The sequence below is a fragment of the Cynoglossus semilaevis genome, chromosome 8, assembly GCF_000523025.1.
Source record: "Cynoglossus semilaevis isolate Cse_v1.0 chromosome 8, Cse_v1.0, whole genome shotgun sequence".
Taxonomy (NCBI): Eukaryota; Metazoa; Chordata; class Actinopteri; order Pleuronectiformes; family Cynoglossidae; genus Cynoglossus; species Cynoglossus semilaevis.
The window spans coordinates 14,685,706-14,709,343 of NC_024314.1; the positions used below are offsets into that span (position 1 = coordinate 14,685,706).

At 43.1% G+C, this 23,638-nt stretch overlaps 2 protein-coding genes and 1 long non-coding RNA gene across 14 annotated transcripts in view; 1 reads left to right on the top strand and 2 right to left on the bottom strand.

Moving 5' to 3' along the window:
• Positions 1-2,234: 2,234 nt before the first annotated feature.
• LOC103382218 (uncharacterized) overlaps positions 2,235-23,638 on the top strand; it is a 47,682-nt gene continuing 26,278 nt past the window's right edge. For 7 of the 8 annotated variants that reach the window (XR_001760416.2, XR_003050306.1, XR_003050310.1 and 4 more), the window contains exon 1: positions 14,313-15,286. This is a non-coding gene — a long non-coding RNA (uncharacterized LOC103382218). Of the gene's footprint in view, positions 3,050-14,312; positions 15,287-23,638 lie in introns of those variants that run through there. The other variant, XR_003050312.1, reaches the window with a different exon arrangement.
• Positions 15,774-19,289, bottom strand: kcnj2a (potassium inwardly rectifying channel subfamily J member 2a). 2 transcript variants are annotated; one of them, XM_008314929.3, is made up of 2 exons: positions 19,064-19,289; positions 15,774-17,377 (listed from the first exon to the last, which is right to left on the bottom strand). In XM_008314929.3, exon 2 carries the CDS (start codon positions 17,137-17,139, stop codon positions 15,862-15,864), a length of 1,278 nt encoding a protein of 425 aa, XP_008313151.1. In that variant the 5' UTR covers positions 17,140-17,377; positions 19,064-19,289; the 3' UTR covers positions 15,774-15,861. The 2 variants fall into 2 exon arrangements, with proteins under 2 accessions (XP_008313151.1, XP_008313150.1); XM_008314928.3 differs by having other exon boundaries at positions 15,774-17,380; positions 19,064-19,288.
• kcnj16a (potassium inwardly rectifying channel subfamily J member 16a) overlaps positions 21,365-23,638 on the bottom strand; it is a 13,846-nt gene continuing 11,572 nt past the window's right edge. For 3 of the 4 annotated variants that reach the window (XM_025057597.1, XM_025057596.1, XM_008314925.3), the window contains one exon: positions 21,365-23,216. In XM_025057597.1, the coding sequence (XP_024913365.1) occupies positions 21,941-23,206 (1,266 nt within the window). In that variant the 5' untranslated portion in view covers positions 23,207-23,216 and the 3' untranslated portion in view covers positions 21,365-21,940. Of the gene's footprint in view, positions 23,217-23,289; positions 23,556-23,638 lie in introns of those variants that run through there. The other variant, XM_008314927.3, reaches the window with a different exon arrangement.

Here is a 23,638-nt window from a genome sequence, read left to right on the forward strand (position 1 = left end):
CACACTTCATTCATCTTTTTTATTCAAATCCCTCTCTGAGCGTGACTACACCTCCTGTCACCACCTCCAACAGAAGCTGCTGTCTGTGTGGGAAGATCTTACTCCGAGGGAATTCCCGTTTCTCACTATAAATATTTTAAAAGCGTTCGTCTGGAAGTCACGTACCAACTCTGTCCCTGATTCCCGTTCATCTAACCAGCTGTTTCTGTGCACGAGAGGCCGGAAGACAAACTGCCAGTCGGACCTGCTAACCAATTAGCAGGTCCAGGTAATTATATGGCAAATCATTTTAGGTTTTAGTCAGAAGTAAAATAAAAAAGATAAAAACTCTCATGGAATATTGAATAGTTATAGCTGAGAGTTAGAAAATAAATAGGAGAAAAAAAAGCTAAAAAAATTGGCCAAACAGATAAAATGTAGCTACAAGAATCTAAAACTGAGCCAAACGTTGTTTCTGTTTAATATGATTCAAAATATATTTATTTCATTTTTGTAGTATTTTGTAATATATTATGTCATACTTTGCTTGGAAATTAGAAGATGATTAGAAATTATTATAATTTAATACAGAATTCTATCATCTATTTCATCAATTTAGGTTCAAGACAATTTCACGTCATGCTAATATATAAGACGTTGATACGGAAATGAGTAAAGTGAATGAGTAAAGTGAATGAGTAAAGTGAATGAGTAAAGTGACTGTAACTGTGGCTCAGGGAAACACAGGCTTGCATAAGACGCACACACAAACATACTGCCCACGGGGGACGTGAGGGCCAAACAGAAAGGAAGTGAACACGTCCCGTTTGTGTGAGAGGCTAAAGACGGAAGGAATAGAAGAAGAAGTGTTAAAGTTATTAGCTGCAGTGGGAGGGGCTTCCTGTTCACAACAAACGTTTTCTGCCAAACACACGCAAACACAGGTGAAAACAGTACCACTGTGCCTCCAGCAGGACTCTTGTCTGCAGCTCAGTGTAAACTTTGGGTTCTTACAGATCATCGGCCAATGCAACAATGGAAAATTTATGTTTTTCATTTCAGCAGGCACATTCCTGCCCACACACACACACACACACACACACACATACACTGGGGCCTCCGACTTGAATTGCAATATGTGTACCTTATTCAACTCCAGTGAAAGCAACATGATCTGACTTATTGAAAGTGAAAGCAGTGTTGGTGAGTCACTGCAGCGACTCCAAACATCCAATAAAACAACAGTGTAGGCATGTTAGTTTCTGAAAAACAACAACATCCAACAGTGTGTAAACCCTCACTCTCCAGTACCAGGGCTCAAAAAGAAAACTGGTTTACATTATAGCACACAATTGTTGTAGCTCAGCTGCCGCCACTATCAAGTTCAAATGTGTTATTTTGTGACCTGAGCATTTAAAATCCTTTATTCAGAGCTAAAATATCTGATTTTCTCTACGGACTTTGGTCTGAACAGATTTTTATTTTTTATTGTAATAATATTTATCACAAACATTAAGTCTTTGTGAACTAATTTTATTTTACATGGTGTGTTGTCATCTCCTGTAGGAGCAGGTCTCCGTGGTCTACAGACCACCACCACCACTGTCCCTGGAGTTCAGTCGAAACGTCAATGGTGAGGTTCAACTAAGACCTGGATCAGGTCTGTGTGATACCACAGCTATTTATTTCCTGCAGCTAGAACTTAATCCTGAATGTGAACACAGGCATGCACAGGACTATCTGCTGGTCCATGGTTGGTGCACACACACACACACACACACACACACACACTGTAAAATATCACACAGCTGTTATTTATGAACTGTACCTTTAGTTAACACTCCTGGACAATGAACACACTGAGTTTGTCTTTGGTGATACTGCAGCTGTGTGTGTGAGTGCACGTGTGTGTGTGTGTGTGTGTGTGTGTAAGTGCTGCGTACATTGCAACCCCCCTGACCGTGAACAACCCTTACATCCAGCTATGTTTTAGAACTGGCATCGACAGGTTCAGCTGTTGTTACTCCCTTGGTTGCAATCTCACCTCAAACACACACACACACACACACACATCCCTCTGTCATCGATCATTTGTTCACAGAGAGTCTGACACACAGCTCTCAGTGTCATGCAGACAATCTGTCCAAATGATTCTCTGTGTCTGTGTATTATCTCTACATGTTATTCTTACGTTGGCATGTTTACATTGTACTATAAAGTATTTGTGCTGTATTTATGTTTGAGGGGCTGGAGGTTGGTGTTACTCATTTGCCCTTTTGCTGGCTCAGGGTTTTCACTGTAAATCACCTGCTCTGATGTCAGCTGATGGGATCAGTGAATTGAAAAAAAAAACCCAAAACAATGAATTTGTTTTTATCTGTTTAATCATTTCTAATCAACAACAAATCAGTGAAGCTGCTCTACCTACCACAAACCAGACAACCAACTCAGAACCAGTCAGTTAACACTTTTTCTACCTTACAAATAACAAAAACAATAAAAACCAAACTCCAAACTACAATAATAAACACATCAGTCCATCAAACACCATCAGCCTGTCCATGTTATTAACGTTTCACCTTTGACGGTGACGAACTGCACATGAAATTACGCCCCGTAAATGAAAAGTGGACATTTAAATTACCCATGATGCCCCACCCGTCAATCATTAACGCCACAGTTAGCCCCACCCACCCGCTGGTTACATCGAAGCCGGTTTGGATAAAAGCGTCTGCTAAATGTAAATGTAATGAAATTACATTATATCATGACATAATGTAATGTTGACGTCACACACGTTGCTACGCCCTCCCGCTGGTTACGCTATTAACGTTGAACGGGAACATTAAACTTTGCCCTCTTTACGATTTAACGACACATACAGCTCCGCCCACCTGCTGGTGATGTCGTCAACGTTTAGCCTGACAACTTTCAACGCATGACTGCCGTTAAACGCGACCTTTTCGTTGTAGTTATCCTCGAGTGAAATTTAAGATTTATATCTCCCGCCGTTGGAGACTGCTGACGTAAGGCGGAAGTTCCTCCTCATGCGTCGACCACATAAACCCAGGTAAAGACTGCTAATACCTAACACCAGAGCACAACGCTGACTGCGTTTCAAGTGTTGTTCCGCTGCCAGTTACAACTTTAACGTCTAACTGCAAAGAGTTTTTACCTGAGTAAATTTCTTTCCATTCTGTGACCTCACTGACTTATTAATCTACTGTGGCACTGCAGACATGTATAAAAATATAAAAAACACAGCTTTTCTGAAATATGTTAGAATATTGGAGAAGGTGTTAATGGTAACTTAATAATTAATTTAACTAAATGTAAGCCTTCTCCTTCTCTCATGCATGACTTATTATGTGAATATAAATGTGCAGCTGTTTGACAGAAAAGTTGTTATTTATAGAAGAATGTATATGTCACAAAAGTCTGGTAAAATCTGGTCACTGTAGCTGGTTAAGTTTGTGCTGGACTTTCCACTATTTGACTGTCCTTGGTACTGATGATGGAAGACATGGAGGTCAAGGTGATTGTTGGTGTTTTCTATAGAAACATTCCTCTTTACACTGTTTGTGATTTGTAAGGTAACATTTATTAATAAAAAAACAAGATAAATGAATACTATCACACCTACACGTTGCCTATTATGAGCTGTATTAAAATATCCCAGGTTCAGGTTAAAACAGCTCAGACAGCCTCTGCAGCAGGGTTGACCTTGAAGTTTTACAGAACCACGGGTGTGATCAACCTGACACCGTGTCAGTCCACTGTACACCGATTTGTCAGTGGGTAGTGGCATAGCTGTTTGTTTTTTCTTTAAGGTTCAGGGCCGTGGCTCGTAGTAGAGAGGATTATCCTTACAGTCAAACTATTCATCGACAAGAAATTCTACCCGGTGACACAGAGGTGTGGAGATGAGTGGACGTGATAGTAGATGACCTGGTGGTGTCTCTGTGCAAGTGGGTCATAAAATGTACGTAAACAGCACCAAGACTTGTCTCGTGCCTGCGTCCTATACACAACATCTACTTATAGAAGTGTGAAGACACGTGACACATAACTGTAGTTTGAGGTGTTGTACACAGACCGTTCATACCTATCAAAGTGTTTTTGATAAGTTTATGGTCCAGCAGAGGGCACTCTGGCCACAGCTTGACCCTAAGTCCTAAGCATAAACAGTGACCCTATGTTGTTTTGGTGTAAATGTGGAGGTCACAAGCATGCACTTATAAAAAAAATCCAGTCAAAATCGAAGGTGAAATACATTTAAAGATAGTTTAGAGTAAATTTGTAGCGCTTAAAGGTGATTGATTAAATTAAAAATTATTTACACAAGTCCTTAGGAAGCTTAAAGGCTAAGATTAAAATGTTAAATGTTGTCAATTGCAAACTGTTGGATTAAAACAACCTTGATGCAGTAATTAAAATTGTTAAAGAAGTTTAAAATTCTACTTGATTTCTCAGTGGTAGTAACTGTCATGGAAACACTCCTTTATTTAAAGAGCATTGATCCGAGCCTCGTATTCTCCCAGATAATTCCAGGCAGGAATGTTGTGAGGATGTAGCAGCAGAGCTTCTGGAGGCTTCACACGGTTTCTCTCCTTGTGCTTCCACTGTATCAAGTGACTGCTGCTCTGCTGTTCTTCCTCTGTGTAATTCAAGACCACACAACACAACTGGCCAGGAGTCAGCTCTGAGAGAGGAGCAGCTGAATGGATAAAAAAAGACTCCTGTCTTCTCCTCTGTTTTCTTTCTGCCTCCTCTTTCTCACTGCTCCTGACTCCTCATGTGTTTTCCATTCAGAGGAGCCCGGGTCGATTGTGTTCCTTAATCGCAATTTTGTTTCCACTTGTTAAAGACAGAAACGCAGCCGACAGTTAAATTTAGATTTACTGGGTTCTGTACCTGGAAACCTGCTCCGCCTGCTTTTGTCTTCTTTTATTTGTGTCACTGGCAAATCAGAGGATGTCTGGGGGTCAGGTGTCATCCTTCACTAAACGGACATTCGATTCTGGACCCAAAGACAGTGATTAATAGAAAGCTTCTATTTAACTGGAACTATCTCAACTTTAAAGTGGACTCGTCGTCTAAGAACCAAGTTAAGAAGATCTGAAAACTTAACGTCACTCACAATTTTACTGATTAATCATCAAAACATAGGGTTTAATAGTGGTTCACAACCAACGTTTTTAGGTGCATACCACCACCTACTGTACACACTGTAGAGTGTGTGGTGTCATGGTATGACAAGTGGCTTTCTTGCGATAAGGCAGCCTACTCCTACCTCTTTTTATTTTATGCATTTGTATCTATTTTTAACCGATTCACGATGCCTCGTTACATCCCTACAAATGTGTGGTTTGTTTGAACATGATATGAAGTTGATTTGAACTGAAAGTTCTCAGACTCATTTTTGTTGGTTGTTTGGACATGTCCATATCCTGATGTTTTTAGACAAACAGGTTTCCACCCTGTTCAAACTCAGAACCATGGGTCTGTACGTGTTCCTTCCCCAGTCCTGTCAGTTTGCACTACGAGAGCAAATCATTGCAATGTGAGATGGAGTTCATTTGTTGATGATGTCACTAGGACCATGGTGTTTCCTAACAGCAGTGACATGGCTGCACTTAGAAGTTCTGTCAGTGAAGATCATGAACTGTTGACCTAGTCCTTGGTCAAAGTCCAACCCTACCCAGAAAGAAGACCTGTTCAGGGACCGAACTCAACCCACTTTGTCTTTCACTGTTCAAACACCCAAAGACAAACCTGACCTTTCTCTAAATATTCACTAGTGACAGATGGAGAGGTGTAAAAATATGATGCAGCTCCGCTCCACCATCCATCCCAGCTCTCGCTGCAGACGTGGAAAACTGCAGCTGGGGGTTTAAATTTTCCCTGATTCCCATCAGGGACTCTTTAATGGGCATCAACCCGTTGATAGGCCAAGAGGGAGAAACCCAAACCGGGGAAACCCGAGCTGCCCAGTGTCTTTATGTGCACCAGCTCTGTTATTTTTGAATCGACCTCAGGACAGAAAAGGTGGAGCACTGAGTTTGGTACCTGTGACAGAAACAGCTGCTGCTGTACCACCACCACTGCTATGAATTATGGGAGATACTGTATCTGAGCTTTGACTAGAGCACAGTAATTTTATTAATTGGTTCATTTCTGTTAGTTTTTTCAGAATTAGAATTTTATAATTATATTTTTCATGATTATAATTTTTTGCCCAAACACCTGGAACCATTGAGGTCAAGAACATTACTCTTCTTTAAATTGTCATTAGAATTTTTGATTGTCTGGCTCTTTGTCTCTTTTTCATTTCTGGCTATTAAAATATAAACTATATTTGGGCTAACACACCATTTTTCTCTTGAAATCCTGCTTTAGAATTTGAACGTAATTCAGATTTTGTCAAGGGTTCCTGCTGGGATCTGACCTTATTGTTTGGTGCAGGCTTCTGAACAGTTCTCTTCAACACACACATCTTCCATGAGTTAAAGAACTGAAAGGAAGCTAAACTAATGACATCATCATCTTTTGTTGTATTGTTATGTTAGGCAGTTGAAGCCCGCAGCAGTTGAAAGTCTCAGGTCTTTGCTCCATATCCGTCAAACACTTGTTGTAGGTGAACTTGTTTGTGAAGAGCGTGCAGCTCAAGTGTTGACCTTGTATCGTAGCCCGACTTTGTTGCATGTGCTTTGTAAACCATGGACTACCTTGAGTAGTGGCGGAGTGATGCACAGAAGGCCGTGCTGTGATTAAAGAGTGAGAGAGCTGACGTAGGTCGAGCGTCCGGCTGGAGCAGCTCTTCCACTGTTGTCACAGCGACTCCAGCAGCAGCTGGTTCCACCTATTGTCCTCGCTGCCGGGATGAGGCGTCACAGGGCTCTCATTGACACCTCTCCATAGTTTCCCCTCGGAGCGACCTTCTGCTCCTCGTTCACACCATTCATTTCAATGCATCAAAAAAAATGGAGCGTGAGTGTGTAATGGAGAAATACTGTATGAGAAGGCCAAAGGTCAGAAATATCTCTGAACCTAAGGTCACAGGTTGTACAGAGTATTCTTAAGGCTCCAGAAAGGAGTTTTTTTGGCTAATAAATCATCAGCAGTATTGATGTGGGCTTGTACAAGGTACACAGGCCACACTGTGACCCCCACCTGCTCATTTCAAACATGGCTGCCAGCTGGAGGTGCTTTAGGGGTTTTTGTCATTTTTTTGTGCAACCAAAAGTCCTGGTTTTTGATTTCCAGTTACACCAGCCTTTAAACCCATTGATCACAACTGATGTTGGTGCAGATTCACCATGTTCCATGAGATGGACATTTGTCAGCTGTGAGTGAAGGAATGTCAGACAGGTGCAGGCAGCCTGCAGGGTGAGACGAGTGAGACGGGGGATCACCAGTCTGACAGTAGGACTGTAAGGCCAGGACCGGACACAGCCTTATAAATAACAATAAACCAGTGACCTCTGACCCTGAGGACCTCCAGCTCTGTGTTTACTCCGCGTTTGTCTTCAGTCACTGAGCAGGGACACCGCTACAGGAAATTTATAGGAGGGTCTGAATCCGGCCCTTCTTTATATCTTTTTCCTGAAAGGAGGAAGTCCCTCTGTATATTTAGACACACAGCTGTCCAGCATGGAAATATCCAAGGCCCCCCAAATGCCTCATGGAAGATGAGAGTGGCCAAACCTTACCCGAAACTCACGCCACCTCCAAGTTTTTTTAATACTGTTGTGGGGAAGCTGCAGAAAGATAATAACTTAAGAGAGTGAAAAGTTCAAATGGAGTTGTTAAAAGTTTGGAGAACACTCACAATGTTCTCCAGATCTCATGACATTTGACCTGTTTGTGCTTTTTGTAGTGTTTTTATTTGGTTTCTGGCTGTGTAAAAGAGTACAGTGTGTACTCTGATGCTTCATACCATCACAGAGCAGTACAGAGGTTCACAAACGATGGATCTGAACCATCTCTGGTCTTTGTAGTTTCTGGGACTATTGTTTAAGGGTAACATAGCTGATAGTTAGCTAAAATGCTACCAGTCTTCCCAGTGACACTGTGGTGATAACTGATAGATAAGTGTCTCTCACCATCATCACTACAACCTCACGCTGCTGGGATTTCCCATAGTTCATTGTGCTTCCCCCTCCTCCTGAGCTCTCTGAGCGTGCACACTCCTGCGTCCAGCTGTCACGCTTCTCCTGTCAAACAGCTGAGAGAGGAGGGGAGCGGTGGATCGGGTGTGTGACGGACGGGTGAAAGTGTGTGGAGGGCTGGGTGTCTGTTTGGAGACTGGTCTACACATTTCTTTGGAATGTTGCCACTACTGCTGCCACTACTGCTGCTGCTGCTGCTGCTGCTGCTGCTGTTACACAGCCCTACACAGTAGTACACAGCCCCGTACTACTGTCAAGGACTGATAATCACGTTTTCATCTTCAGTGTTTTTTTATTAAGGTTAGTGAGGCTGCCCTCACTCACCCCTGACTCCTCCTCCTGGTCTTCCTGTAATTGTCAGTCATGCTCTCTTCTCCATGACTGAGCAGAAACTCCAAACACAAACACTGTTAGGGCCTGTACCTAAACCCCGACAATGGAGTTAAAAAAATTAAACAAATTTTAGTTCTGTGTTACTAGGACATGATGTGGTGTGAGTATTTTAACCACCTGTTTACAGCCTGGGATCAATAAAGTACATCTATCTATCTAGCTTGCTAAATCTGATTTCTAATTTTCACCTTGAATTTGATCCACAGTTTGTTTGTCAGTGAATTTGAATTATTTCCATTTTTAGTTTTAGTAGGAGGTCTGAGCTAACATCACTGATTTTCTCTATGGACTATGCTCTGAACCAGGCATGGGCAAACTAAGGCCCGGGGGCCAGATGCGGCCCGTTCAGCTTTTCAATCCGGCCCGCCAAATTATATAATTTATATATATTATCATTCCCCAATAGATGGTGTAGAAAATGCTAAAAGCATTTTATCCTTTATGCATGACTTTTACATGTAATTTATATTATTTCACATGAATGCTCCATCTATCTGCTCCTGACCACAATTAGCCTGAGGTTTATTCATGAAGATTAAATGAGGAGATGGAAACTGTTATAAATTGAGATCTGGTGATCTGGTTTAATGTGGCTCAGAGTCGGACTTTGACATTGTGTCTCTGCGACAGTCAGTGGAGGCTAATGTGGTTAAAGTGTAACTGCACTCAGGTTCACTCACTTTTGAAAATGTGTTTACTGACACCTCACATCAGGACAAGACACACACACGTAGCATCATTAGCTTCCATAAAATGGCTGCTCCTGTCAGCATTAATCAGCCCTGCACTGTTGTTGTGGACACACTGAGTCAGGAGAGCATCAGTGGAGTCGGGCTGGTCCACTCTTGTTCTGATCCACTCCTGTTCTCTCCTGTTCCTAACTGTTCCTCCAGCAGGGACTGATGTAAAATCAAAAGCTCTATTCAGAGCACTTTATGTTGTTTTTCTGCTGTGAAATTGTGAGGATAACCGACTGTTCGGAACATCTCTATCACAACAGTTCTATCACACCCACATCATGATTTAAAGTTAATTTATTAGAAACTGTAGTTATTCCTAATTTTACTGATTGTTTCTGCTAATGTTAGCCATTCATAGGCTAACCTTTAGCTCTCTACATGTGGTTGTGCAGAATGGCATGGACAAAGCTCTGCAGTAGCAAACAGTAGCATCATGACACACATCTGAAACAGTACTTAGAGGCTGTGAGAGTGTGTGACCGAGTGTTAGTAACAGACCTGGTTTTACTGTGGGATACATGTATTCTTCACTCTCTGTTCTTTCACCACCTGCTCCCCGGGGGGCAGCGTAGAGACCCAAAGATGACGCTGTTGGTCATTAGCATCATCTCACTGCAGGCTCTGTGTCCATAGTGACTCCAGGTTGTCACATCTCTGGTGTATGCACCGTTGCCTGTGTACAGACACACACGCACACACACGCTCTCACATACACACACACACAATCTCATCTATTTTCTCAGGTCTACTCAGATGTTGTATTTTACATAGATTAGATACAGTCTACAGACTGACCTTGACACTGAAACTGAACAAAAAAACTCTAAATAAATACTGCAGTAACTGACCACAGGGCAAAGCTGGTTTGTGGTTTAGTTGTTGGCAAGCAAGACTGTCCAAATAGAAATGTAGTTGTTGTTGCTGTAGTTGCTTGTTGCTGTAGTTGCTGCTGCGGCTGCTGCTGCTGCTGTTGTTGTTGTCATTGTTGTAGTTGCTGCTGTCATTGTTGTAGTTGTTGCTGTTGTTATTGTCATTGTAGTTGCTGCTGCTGTTGGTGTCATTGTTGTAGTTGCTGTTGTTATTGTCATTGTAGTTGCTGCTGCTGCTGTTGTTGTCCTTGTTGTAGTTGTTGCTGTTGTTATTGTCATTGTAGTTGCTGCTGCTGCTGTTGTTGTTGTCCTTGTTGTAGTTGTTGCTGTTGTTATTGTCATTGTAGTTGCTGCTGCTGTTGGTGTCATTGTTGTAGTTGCTGTTGTTATTGTCATTGTAGTTGCTGCTGCTGTTGGTGTCATTGTTGTAGTTGTTGCTGTTGTTTTTGTCGTTGTAGTTGCTGCTGCTGTCAGATAAAATGAAGGTGTTAATAGTGCGGTGGTTGCCAGTGTGAGGTTGAGTTTCCAAAACCATCCCCTCCTCAGCTGTTGTTGTCTCTCTGAATAGACAACCTGTGTCTGTTGGTGTGGACCAGTTAGACCATGTCCACAGTGACCGCTGTGTCCTCAGTTATCTCTGTCCCTGTTTACTGACCAGTAAATGCATCCAAACACTTCAACTGAACTGAACATCTGTGTGGAACATCTGTGTCGACCATCTGTGTGGACCATCTGTGTGGACCATCTGTGTGGAACATATGTGTGGAACATCTGTGTGGAACATATGTGTGGAACATCTGTATGGAACATCTGTGTGGAACATCTGTGTCGACCATCTGTGTGGAACATATGTGTGGAACATCTGTGTGGAACATATGTGTGGAACATCTGTATGGAACATCTGTGTGGAGCTGTGCTTTCAGCTCACTGAGGTCACTCTGAGCACCTGATGTGTCCTGGCAAAAAATATAATTTTTTATATATATTTTTTTATAATATACTTTTTTGCCACCAAGAAACAAAAATGTCACATCTCGACCATTGAGAGTGGACAAGATGACAGTTCTATTGAATGTAAGAAACATTGTTTGTCTGAAGGTTGAAGCATGAAGGCAGGTATGAATGAAATAAAACATCAACTCAAACCAGATATCTGATAATGAATCATCTGTTCTTCTGGAGTCAGAACCAACGTCCAGCAGCTGTGTGTGAGACGTGCACTGGACTCACATGTTACAACGTGTTGACAACTGAAGCCACGTGAAAAGCTGTGGAGCTGAGATCCTTTCTGTTTCTGTAACAGGAGGTGAGAGAGAGTGATGATGCTGACCTTTCTCCCTCAAGGCTAAACCCATAAGAACTCAGAGGTGTGACATCATAACCTACATCTACAGAACCATATTTTTAGCAAAGCTAAGTCTCTGTGATGTCAGTCGGACACTAAGAAACAAATGGTCCTTCCAGTAAACAACAGTCCAACGACCCTGAACTGGACCACGAGGGAAAAGAGGAGGAAGAGGATGAGGAGGTGACAGAGTGGAGGAGCAGCTGCAGCTCCGTTATTGGAGGACATCACAGTAATCCTTCTTATTCCACAGGATAGAAACTCTTCACACTGTCGGACAGGGTCAAGACAGGAGGCGACCCCTGCACGGTTTGGTCTCCGGCATGTGGCGGCTCCACACTTGCTCCTGGTCCAATGTCCAACCTGGTCAACGTTACTGTACCATGTGCACATAACAGCCATGGTGTGTTTGATGTAGATTTACCAGATGTAGTGACATGTGTTGGAGTGCAGTTCAACAGTACCAAGACTGAAAGTAGAGTCATCCGTTACCATGGCAATTAGTCAGGATGTGTAGTTCTAATGGTTAACTTATTTATGCTGACACAAGTGAAATAATGGTGATGTGGTCCAGACTGGACCAGATGGAATTGTGGGGTCCACCCTGGCCTGGCCCACTGGGACTGTGTCAGGATCTATAAAAAGACTGAGGGAGGCCAGGGTCAATTAACCAAAGCCTGCAGTCTCATGATGACAATGATTATTATGATGGGGCTGGTGGCACAGCGTTCTTATTGGCTGTTACAGTGTGAGCTCTCAGAACTGCTGCTGTTACTGCTGTTACTGCTGCTGTTACTGCTGTTACTGCTGTTACTGCTGTTACTGCTGTTACTGCTGCTGTTACTGCTGTTACTGCTGTTACTGCTGTTACTGCTGTTACTGCTGTTACTGCTGCTGTTACTGCTGCTGCTGTAGCTGCTGCTGTTACTGCTGCTGTTACTGCTGTTACTGCTGTTACTGCTGCTGTTACTGCTGCTGTTACAGGATGATAGCAGCAGTTACTTCATTGATTCTTCACCAGGTTCTTTCCTTGCGTGACAGCCTGACTCTGCTGCCACAATGTGGCTGCATTGTTAGCATTCTTCAGGCCTTTTCCCCGTGGCTGCCCCAACATTCTGCTTGGACTGTTTTAAAGGCAGATAATAGGAGGATCAGACCAGGTTTTTACTGAGCAAACCGCTGCGCTCTGACCCAGAAAACTCAAAAAAGCTCTGAGGTCACAGAGATGTTCCTGTCCAGTGCTAAACCAAACATCTGATTCTGAAAATAGAGTGTTACATAACAATAGCATTAGCAAACTGAAGGCTTGTTATTAGAAGCTGAATTTGAAGATTAGTCAAAATGTATACGGTCATAAACTTCAGATGCTTGATAACCTTATTTTGCTGCCTCCTGTGGTCACTTAGTGTCACTGCTTTGAAAGTCAACCCACAGATTAGAGGAGACCAGAGCTGAAAGCTTAATTTGAGGAACATCCATCAGTTCAAAACCTGCGTCTGCCGGTCTGGGGTTACAGTGAGTAACCACCCCCGTTTAACTCCCTGGTGTCCCATCAACCTCCCCTCCCACTGTATCAGCAAAGGTCAAGGTTGCGCTGCATGTGCCAGGTCATTTGTACTCTGTAGTTGTAATCCTGTGACCTGCAGGCACCCCCCCCCCAAACCAGATCATCATGAATCTAGTCTCTGCATGAATGTTCTATGTGAGAACATTAATGTTCGGGGTGAACGACCATGGTTGTGGGTTTAAAGACCTCTGTCAGTTGTAGTTTCTGTCCCAGGTCCGTGTGGGTGCAGAGTCACAGGTGTAAAAATAACAAGTTCACCTCCAGAGGGTAGCGCTGCGAAGATTGTTGATTCTGTTATTGTTTATGGCAGCAGAAAAGGCCACAGCGGTGTTCACTGTACAACAATGTGGGACAGGAAGTCACCTCAGCGTGCCTTTCCTGTTCACAGCTTCACATTAAAAATAATTCAATAAATACAAGCAATAATCAACGGTGGGACCGGAACCCGGCTCCTGACTTTCCCACCAGAGCTTCCAACCTGCCCCGACTGTCTGGACCTTTCATCACTTCAGAGCCATTTGCCTTTATCTCCTGTGTCCGGTGTTCATGGGTCTGACTGAAATATTTATGTCAATTTGAAGATGTCGTGAAGGGTTGTTCTTAAGTCCTTTTTTTGTTTAAAACTTTGACTGAAGATCACACAGGAAGAAACCTTTATTACTGAGAGGGCTGTAAGAAAATATCAATACACTAAAAAAAATATTTTTTTCACGATACCATACCGATATTCTACAGCAGTGTATGAATTTTTTTATTACCAATTACCAGTCAAATAATCATGGTGTTGGTTCATTTTCTTTTATTTCTTCTGTAGTGATTTCAAATGTCGATCTCTCTGGTCCAGTGTTAGTGACCTGATGTTAAGATGGAACAACATTGTGTGACACTTTTACTACAATTACATTGTTTAAAAAAACTCAATATATTTTTGTGCCTATAGTATCACAGTATATCGCAATACATCGTATCGTCGTCCCGTATGTTGATTTTTCTATCAATGAATTATATAAATTAAAATGTTGAAATTCAAATGAAATTCACTTGAGCAACACTTAAAATATATTTCTTTATGATTTTTTATTAATTCAGCTTCAGCTCGGTTTTTATGATTTTATTTTACGGCAAAAAATCCTAAAATGATAAAACAGGTTGCAGATCCAGTAAAACCTCCAACGTTCAAAAGTGTTTTTAAAGTAAGTTATCACACTTTTTTCTTGTGCTAATAAAAGCAACAACAATTTGTTTTGGTTTCTCTTTTGACATTTTATTGAAAAAGAACAAGATCATGTACAATAATATTCACATTAAAAATAAGAGTCCTTCATAGAAAAGTCTGTACACACTGCATTTTAGCAGTTCCTCTGGAAGACTGACAGAAAAGGGGGAGGGGGGTTCTTTACACCAGGGGGTCTTTATGCAGCTTTGTGGTTAAAAGCTTTTTAATAAGCACTAAAAAACATTGGTGTGTGCAGACGTTTGCATCTGTAGTTACAGTACACATGGGTTCCACCAACACGTTTCACTTTCAAAACGCAGTGAAAACAATGAAAAGTCATCGACGTGCAGTTCAAACTGGAAAGTGATGCAAAATATTCTCCAGTCACAAGTTTGAATTTTAGGACAAAATATACATTTTTAAACACTCTTTAAAAATATATTTGGCTTCAAAAATCTTTGTCTTATTTATTTTACTCGTCCCTATTTTTTGGGTTCTTCAGATTTAAGGCTTGATGAGGCGGCTCAGGATGAAGGTGAAGAAAATATTCATCATTTATTTAATCATTACAAACTGTACACACAAACCTTGTTATTAAGTCAATATAAAGGGTCTACGTCTCTGTACCAAATCTATTCTGGAGTTTTTATTCATCTGAAAACACATGACTATAATCTTATAACAATAATAATAATTATTATTACCATCATTATAATAACAATACACAATAATACTCTTTGGTGTTTTAAAGAAACAACCATAAAACCAAAAAAAAAACAAAAAACCAGAAGCATCGTTTTAGCAGCACTTTTAAGAACATTCCAATTCTCCCATCATCCTCTGCTCTCAGTGTGAGCCTCCTTTGTTAAAATACTGACCGACCTTGTCATGTCATCCTCAGTCTGACCAGCATCAAACATCTTCTGAGATCAGCAAGTACAGCATTGAACCTGAACCCTGACCATGACCTTTAACCCCTGCTGAAGGCCCAGGAGGACAACAACAGGTGAGTGGTTTTAGATTCCACACTCAGTCAATAGTGATTTAGTTTGTAACTGTCAAATAAAACTACTCAGACAGTTAGGTTCTGATCTGAGACCAGCTCAAGGTCAGAGAAAAACTCTTCTGTTTGTTCTTTAGATGTATCGGAACTTTTTTGGTTCTTCAGGTGAAGAAAAGAAAGGTTTGTTGCAGAAATCTACAAGTGTAAAATCCAGTTTGTGTTCCTGCTGGACAGACAGACGGAGACATGTCAACTGGTGACCCATCATTAACTGTCCCCCTCCCCTGGTTCTTTGCAGTCCTCAGACCCTGAACACATTCTTTGTGGACTTTGTGGAGAATTAATCCTGCAACATCTGCACGTGGTTCATAGTGCTGTGTTTTGTCATGATGTTTGATGTCCTGGTTCAGACATGTCCTGAACCTTCACCTCACAGCAGTACCTTTCTGTGTCTCCTGCTCCAGGCCCAGCTCGGCTCTTTGTGCCTTTCTTGGAGCAGAGAGATTAGTTGTTTTTTTTTTGTTTTTTTTTTTGTTTTTTTAAATTTCTCTCTCAGTTGAGGTCAGAGGTCTGGACAGTCATATTTCGGACTCTCGTCTCAGAGGCCTTGGCTCTAGCGGCACCGTGGCTTGGCTGTGCTCGTTCTCTGAGATGTTGTCGGTCTGGGTGCCATCGGGGCCGACGCTCCCGCCGTTTCCTTCATCCGTGTCCTCCTTGTTGTCCAACACCATCTCATTCTCATAGCAGAAGGAGTTGGAGTTGGACAGGATGAACTTTTTCTCTGCGAGGTCTCTGGCGCTGCATAGCGGGGTGCTCTGCACCTCGTACGTCTTGTGGAATCTGGAGTAGTCCACCTTGTAGAAGTTCTTCTCCTCGAAGAGCACAGGCTCAAACCTGTAGCCCCACAGGATCTCCCCTGCCACGTAGGAGCTGCGGCACTGTGTGGTCATGGCCGTGGCCTCTACCATTCCTTCTAGAATGACCACAATCTCAAAGTCCGAGTTCTCCAGGTCCTGTTTGCTCATGTCATAGAACGGACTGTCTTCATTGATCTCGTGGACAATGGTGATCGGTGAGACCAGGAAGATTCGGTCAACGCCACTGTCAAAGCCCACGTCTATGTCCATTTGGTCAAGAGGGATGTACTCACCCTCTGCGGTGGTGCGGGATTTCAGAAGCTGCGCCCTTACGTGGGCCTCCACCAGGTGGCTCTTCCTTAAATTGCCCACTCGCCACATTAGACAAAGCTTGTTGTCCCTCATGGCCACCGTGGCATTGTGGCTGAAAACCAAAGTTTCGTTCCTTTTCTTGGGCTTGGCCATTTTTGCCATGACCGCACCAATGATGAAGGCGTCTATAATGCAGCCCACGATGCTCTGAAGAACCACCATGAAGACGGCGGCAGGACACTCGTCTGTGACGTATCTGTAGCCGTAACCAATGGTGGTTTGTGTCTCAATGGAGAAGAGAAAGGCAGCAGTGAAGCTGCTCACGTTGGAGACACACTTGTGACTGTTACTCTCCAGGTCCCCGTGGAAAATGGCAACCAGCCAAAAAACACAGCCGAAGAAGAGCCAGGACAACAGGAAGGCCAGGCTGAAGATGAGGAACATCCACCTCCAGCGAATGTCCACGCAGGTAGTGAAGATGTCCGCCAGGTACCTTTGACCTTTCTCACTCACGTTGACAAACTGCACGTTGCAGTGACCGTCCTTCTTCACGAATCTGCTCTGTGGATGGTGCTGGGTGTGCACCTTGCTTTTGTTGTAGCCGTTGGGCACCGCCATGGTGGCGAGCTTCATCCCGTCCTCCTCTGATGACACAATGCTGTAGCGGCTGGCTCCCACGCTTCCCATCACCTCAGACTGGGAGGGCTGCGCAGCTTGGGCTTTGGAGAAGAGTCTGAGTTTCTGGAAAAACCTTTGGAGAAACAGTTTTGAAACTTTTTTGGGGGACCAACTTGAAGAGGAAATGATGACGGATGGAGGCTGGCCCAAGGAGGCCTCTTCAGCCACACTGGCTGTCTGGACGGGGGTCGTCAGTAGGAAGTGGTCACCCCTCTGTGTTGGTCGGACTGGACCTCAGCCAAATCATCTGCTGGTAGAAAAACAGAAACAGGAGCTGCTTAGAACCACAACCGAATTTGATGTTCTGACAAATAGAGTTGGACATTTGTCTCAGTTCAAGATCTGACTTCTACAGATTTGAGGAACTACAGCCGCTATGTCAAACCCAGATCTAATATTTCAGCTCCAGGTCCTGATATTCAGGGCTTACTTGTTTCTCTTGGCTCCTCTGAGGGATCTGAACCTTCTCCCTTCTCCATGTTTGCACCACAAACCCGAAAAGCTCTGACTGCACAAGCGGAGGTTCAGATGAGTATTTTGTTATTTTAGAAATAAAATCCTGCAGGAACTGAGTGTGAGCTGAGACTGAACTGGCTGACAGAGAGAAGGGGGGAGGGAGGGGTCCCTGTGCCATCACTTGAGTTGACGGAGTTAAAATAAAAGCGTCACCCGGTGTGAATGAGTTCCACCTCACTCACTCACTCACTCACTCACACGTCCACCTTCCTTCCTGGACTTTTTTTTTTTAATCAGCAAAAACAAAGAGTGTGAGTCGGTGGATCAGTTTGGTTTGACTGTGTCACTGCACTGGAGCTGCTTGTTGACTCTGGTTGAGTCCTGAGGGATTTCTAGCTCTGCTTTTATAATGATGGTGTCAGGAGCTCCCTCCCCCTTCCTCCACCTCCAACACTATCCTGGCAACATATGTCTTAATCAACCAGTGGAGACTCTCTCTCCCCCTGTTTTTGGTCTTTGTTACATTAGTAACTGTGTAATCAGTCCCAAAGTCAACGCCTCTGTTATTATAATAGTGAATTTAGTTGTTATTATTGTGGTCATTATTATTAATGTGATATTTCTTCTCATTATCAGTGAGGTATTAATGTGATATTTCTTCTCATTATCGATTATTATAGATAAGGAAATGGCGGGAAATGGCTTGTTTTCCTGAACCACAGATGTTCAGTTTTATGTCACAGACAACAGTTGGTAGTTGAAATAAAAAATAAATAAATGAATGAAATAAAATGACTAAGGTCAAATAAAAACAAAACCTAAAAACCTTTTTTTAATAAGCAAAAATCCAGTGTAACATTTAGTCAGTTTGATTATTTTTTTCACTTTTATTCAAATGGAATTCTAAATGACATCTGTTAACCTGTGTTTTACCATTTCTGCTACAATATATATTTTAAACTAGAGCAGTACACTCAGTTCACTCAACATCGGTCTGCTCTGTAGCCAAGTGGCTCCATTTTAGCTTCACTTTTAGCCATTTCTGGGAAGAAACAAAGGTTCATTCAAAGGTTAGAAGTAAATTAACGTCATATTAAAATAAAAACGTTCGTTGGTCCATGGACTTGTCTTGTCTACTACTGTCCCCACCAGTAATAACAACATTGTGATTATGATTATTATTACCAGCTGATGTCGGGTACTGCTGTTTGATCTAGAACATTCTTAAATAGTTGACAGAACAGAACCGTTGTTCAAAAGTGGACTGAAGTGTGTGAGGGGAGGCGGTGGCTGTGGACTCTGAGCCCAGACTGCTGCAGCAAATACCAGCGACAAATGTTAACAGGTGCTGCTGCAACTGACTTCTGATGCAATCACACACACACACACACTGTGCGCTAAATCGTGCAGAAGAAGTGATGCATCACTAGTGAGACAAAGCTTCAGAGATCGTGGAGAAGATGAGGATGAGGTTTACCTGTCTCTCAGGGATGATCCACATCGGTCATAATCCAGACTTTGCTCAGATCTAACTCCAGAGTTTGGGTCTCTTTTTTATCCTGTGCGTCCTCGTGGATGTCTCTGCTCTAGTGCGCGCTCTCAGAATGATGAAGAAGAGACGCTCATGTCTCTGCAGACAAACCTGACTCAAAAACCAGGATCCGACTAGAACCTGTCCCAGTACCAACCTCTCTTTCGCTACCTCAGTTTCTTCAATGCGGTTTTAAACGGGTCTCACCGACACGGCCCCGCCCCGCGGCCGTGCCACTGGCCAATGGAGAGACAGGAGAGTGCGCGTGCAAGTTTGCGTGCAAGCGTGTGCGTGAGCTAAAGAGATGCGGCTGAAGTGGGAACAATACGAAATATAGAAGCCGCGGAGAAGGTGGTGGACTGTGATTAGCTGTTTGGTTTGAAAGAGACAAAAATAAATCCAATCAATATGATTGATGCATTTATCACTTTAAAATTAAGGAAGTTCCTTTTTTTTCTCAACGCTGCTAAATGAGTTCGTTGTCACTTGTAGCGCCCCCTGCTGCTACACCAGGCCTGAGACCCACACAGTGGCATAAGTATAACTGGTAACTGAGCAGGTTAGAGGTTCGATCACAGCCTGTAGCTGCAGGACATGTCAGTGGCTCCAGGAGCTTCTTAGCTGGTACTGTATGAGCATACCGAGGACTAGTACTAGTAGTATCCAGTTTCTGCTGCCAAGTAACCCAGACTTGTACACTTGACTTTAGGTTTTAATGATTCAAACTCCTAATAAAATAGAGTGAGACAATAACGGTCTCTCGGGTGTGTTTATGAACTCTCTGACACCAAACACCAGAGAGAAATCATTGATTTTAGCATGAGGGGCCGGGGCCAGAAGTAAATGATAGAATTCAACACATAGATCAGCGTCTGTGTCCTATGATTTAAAAACATGTGTTAACAAACTTGAGTTTCCTGTAGATGTCAGTGATTATTTTTCTCCTCCTGGTTTCCCAGCCGCTGAGCCAGGTTTTTGATGATGATCAGTTTTGTGTTTGTAGAATTTAATAGCATAAAAAAAACAGTCTCTGGTTTCACTTCCACCTGTTGTTTCATTTCTTCGATATCTGCTGTTTTCATAAACATCGTGTATGTTGATTTTTTTTAACAATGGGTATGGAAAGTGTGTTCTGTTGGAAAGAATGAGTCACTGAATCAAAGCCGCTGTGATGATCTGACCGTCTTTCTCCACTCACAGATCGAGTTGCTCTGCATGGATGTTTAGACTGTGCATCTGTTGTTCTATAATTGTAGGTCAGGTCCGAGCTGTGTCGCCTTAACACAAATGTTGAAAATTCACCTTTAACTCAGCAGAAATGTAAGACCAGTGCAGAGATGATTTCATTAGACACTGAAAACGTGTGGACTGGACTTTATTTTTAGCTCTGGGTATTTATAGAAACACTTGATTTTAGCTCAGACCACCTGTGACACTGTCTGTGTGTGCTTGTTTGTGTTTCACGCCCAATTTCCAGCAGTAATCAGCTCAATGCGTGTGAAGACCACAAGGTGGAGATGTAACACACAATCCCACATGCACACACGCACACATATAGACGTCTCAGTGTCAGGGATGAGGTGAATTAGCGGTGAAAGAGGGATATGGAAGGGAAGAGGAAAAATCACTAAAGATTAGGAGCAAAGAGACAAAGAGAAGGAAGAGTTTAGACTTTGGTCTGTGAGCTAAAATCACTGATTTTCTCTATGGACTTTGGTCTGAGCTAAAATCACTGATTTTCTCTATGGACTTTGGTCTGAACTAAAATCACTGATTTTCTCTATGGACTTTGGTCTGAACTAAAATCACTGATTTTCTCTATGGACTTTGGTCTGAGCTAAAATCACTGATTTTCTCTCTGAGGAACCCAGGATCTGTGGATCTGTGGATCTGTGATGATGTGTTGACTTTTTGTCTAGAAGAAATAGCGGTCCAATACAGAGCTCCATAAATTGGAATCTAAGATACTGGGCATGAAACATGAAGTAGAATGAGGTTTTCATCAGCAGGTGGCGCTGACGACACAGTCAGTTACTACCCATTTTGCTAAAATCACTCTAAAATCAACCATTGATTATGATCTCGTACCTGAGTGACATCAGGAAGTAAAGATAATATCAGTTCCTAATGCTAATAAAAGCTCCACGCAGCATCTGGTATTGTGTGGTGACACGGATGTGACCTTCCTGCTCTGGACCAGAACCACTATTTCTGTCTTTATTTGAGGAGGCTTCAATGAAAACCAGACATTTAAACATGACTTTATTGATAATTGATGCCACAGATTTGGTCTTAAAAGGTTAAATAGATGTTTCACTGAGTTAAAAATATCAGAAGAGTAAAATCAGAAACACCTTTGATCCTCCACCTGCTGTGCACTTTTGAAGAAATTAAAGATATAACATATTTCCACTTAAAAAAAACACTAGATAAAAATGAACGATGACATCTCAGACTGATAAAGTTTGCGTGAGAAGTTTGAATAAACCTCTATGTTCTGGTAATAATCCACCACCAAAGTGTTTTGGGTCCTGGCTCCACCCACTGGAGACTCTGCTAGAACTTGACTTTAACCTTAATTTTTTGACAGAATGATTTAAAAAACTATGTTTACAAAGATTATTCTATTTCAGTTAATTCTATGTTTTCTGACAGTTCTGACCCAGTCTCTTGGAAAGACAGTTTCACTTGTTGTTATTCCTTCAGGTCTCCTGTGATTTCGGTCACATGGTGCCACTGCTGTGAAGTCACGTGTGGTGAACAGATTGTGAAGTCGTGAAGATGGTGACGTTTTTCCAAAGACAAAAATGTTTCAGTTCTGCTCTAGATATCTGAACCTCTGAGGTCGTTGGGTATCGTCAGAGTGTCTTGAGAACTTTTCTCTTCCTTAGTCGTTGTCACGTTCAGATCAGGGCAGCCGTCATTTACGAGCTCCACCATCACAGTTGGAGGTTTGAGTAGGCCTTCCTGAAGATTTTTCTTCTTTGGCTTTGGTGAAGGTCTGGGAGAAGGATGAGGCGACAGTCCGGGTGAAGATCGGGGGGAGTGACGAGGAGACGGTCTCAGCTGCTTCTTATGCTCGTACACCTCTGGACTCACCTCTGGAACCAAGACTTTGGCTGTGTGATTGAACAGGTTGTAGTCCACCCTGTGGAACCTCTTCGTGGTCCTGATCATCTCCTGGAAGACTTGACCCCAAAGGATTTCTGCTGGTGTGTACGAGCTGCGAGTCTGATGTAGCATTCCTGTGGAGTCGTCCGTGTACGTGAAGGACACCACAAGCTCAAAGTCGGCTTTCTGCAGATCGGCCAAGCTCATCTTGTACAATGGACTCCCGGGTTCCATCCTGTGGGTGATGGTGGTGGGTGTGACCAGGGCGATCTCCTTCTGCATGATGCGCAGGTCATCGTAGGTTACGTCCACCTTCCCTGTGGCGTGCACCATGGAGCGGACTAACTGAGCGCAGGCTGTTCCCTCCACCAGGTGATGGCGCCTGAAATCCCCCACCCTCCAAGAGAGGCAGAGGAACCCGTCTCGAAGGTTAATGACAGCACAGTTGCTGAAACCCAACGTCTGCGCCCTCTTTCGAGCCGAGGCCATTTTTGAGACAACAATTCCGATGACGAATGTGTCAATGAAGCAGCTGATGACGTCCTGCACTGTCACCACGATGATGGCGATCATGCAGTTCTCCGACATTCCTCTAGCACCGTACCCAATTGTGGTTTGTGTTTCCAGTGAGAAGAGGAAGGCGGCAGTGAAGCTGCGCACTTCGTAGACGCAGGGGTCGATGTTCTCGTCTTGAATGTCGCCGTGAGCCAGAGCGATGATCCAGAAGATTATCCCAAAGAAAAGCCAGGACAAGATGTAGGACAGGGCAAAGATCAAAAACATCACCCTCCACCTGATCTCCACCAGGGTGGTAAAGATATCGGTGACAAACAGCAGCCACTCCTCAGGAACGTGGCGGAACACAATGTTACAGTTGCCTTCCTTGCGAATGTATCGGTGTTTTTTAGACTGAAATCCATTTTCAGTCTTGACGATGACGTTGTCAGCAGGACACACTGGCGTGTAGTGTTTGGTCATCTTTCAGAGTCTGTGGAGAACAGAGTGAACAGGGTTAACATTTTATAACATGACCCTCCTCACCTGAGCCAGAGTTGACTCACAGTTGTTAGAGAAATCACTGATTTTCTCCATGGACTTTGGTTTGGTCCAGTTCATTCAGTGTGGTATAATGTGTTGTTTCTTTGCCCTGCAGAGTTGAGGTCAATGCTGTGGCAGAGTGGGTGTCAGCAGCAGCCTCTCAGGGTGGAGTCTGTGATTCGGTCATATAGCAGTGATTTGTCTGTGGTGTGGAGGACACTCTCTGTGGTTTTGGCTGCTGTCAGTAACTTCCTTTTACCATGACCATGGCCCAGTTTCTAGAATTATTTTCTCTGTCCTGATAACTGACACCAGAGCGCTGCTGCTGCTGCTGCTGCTGTTACTGCTGCTGTTACTGCTGCTGCTGCCGGC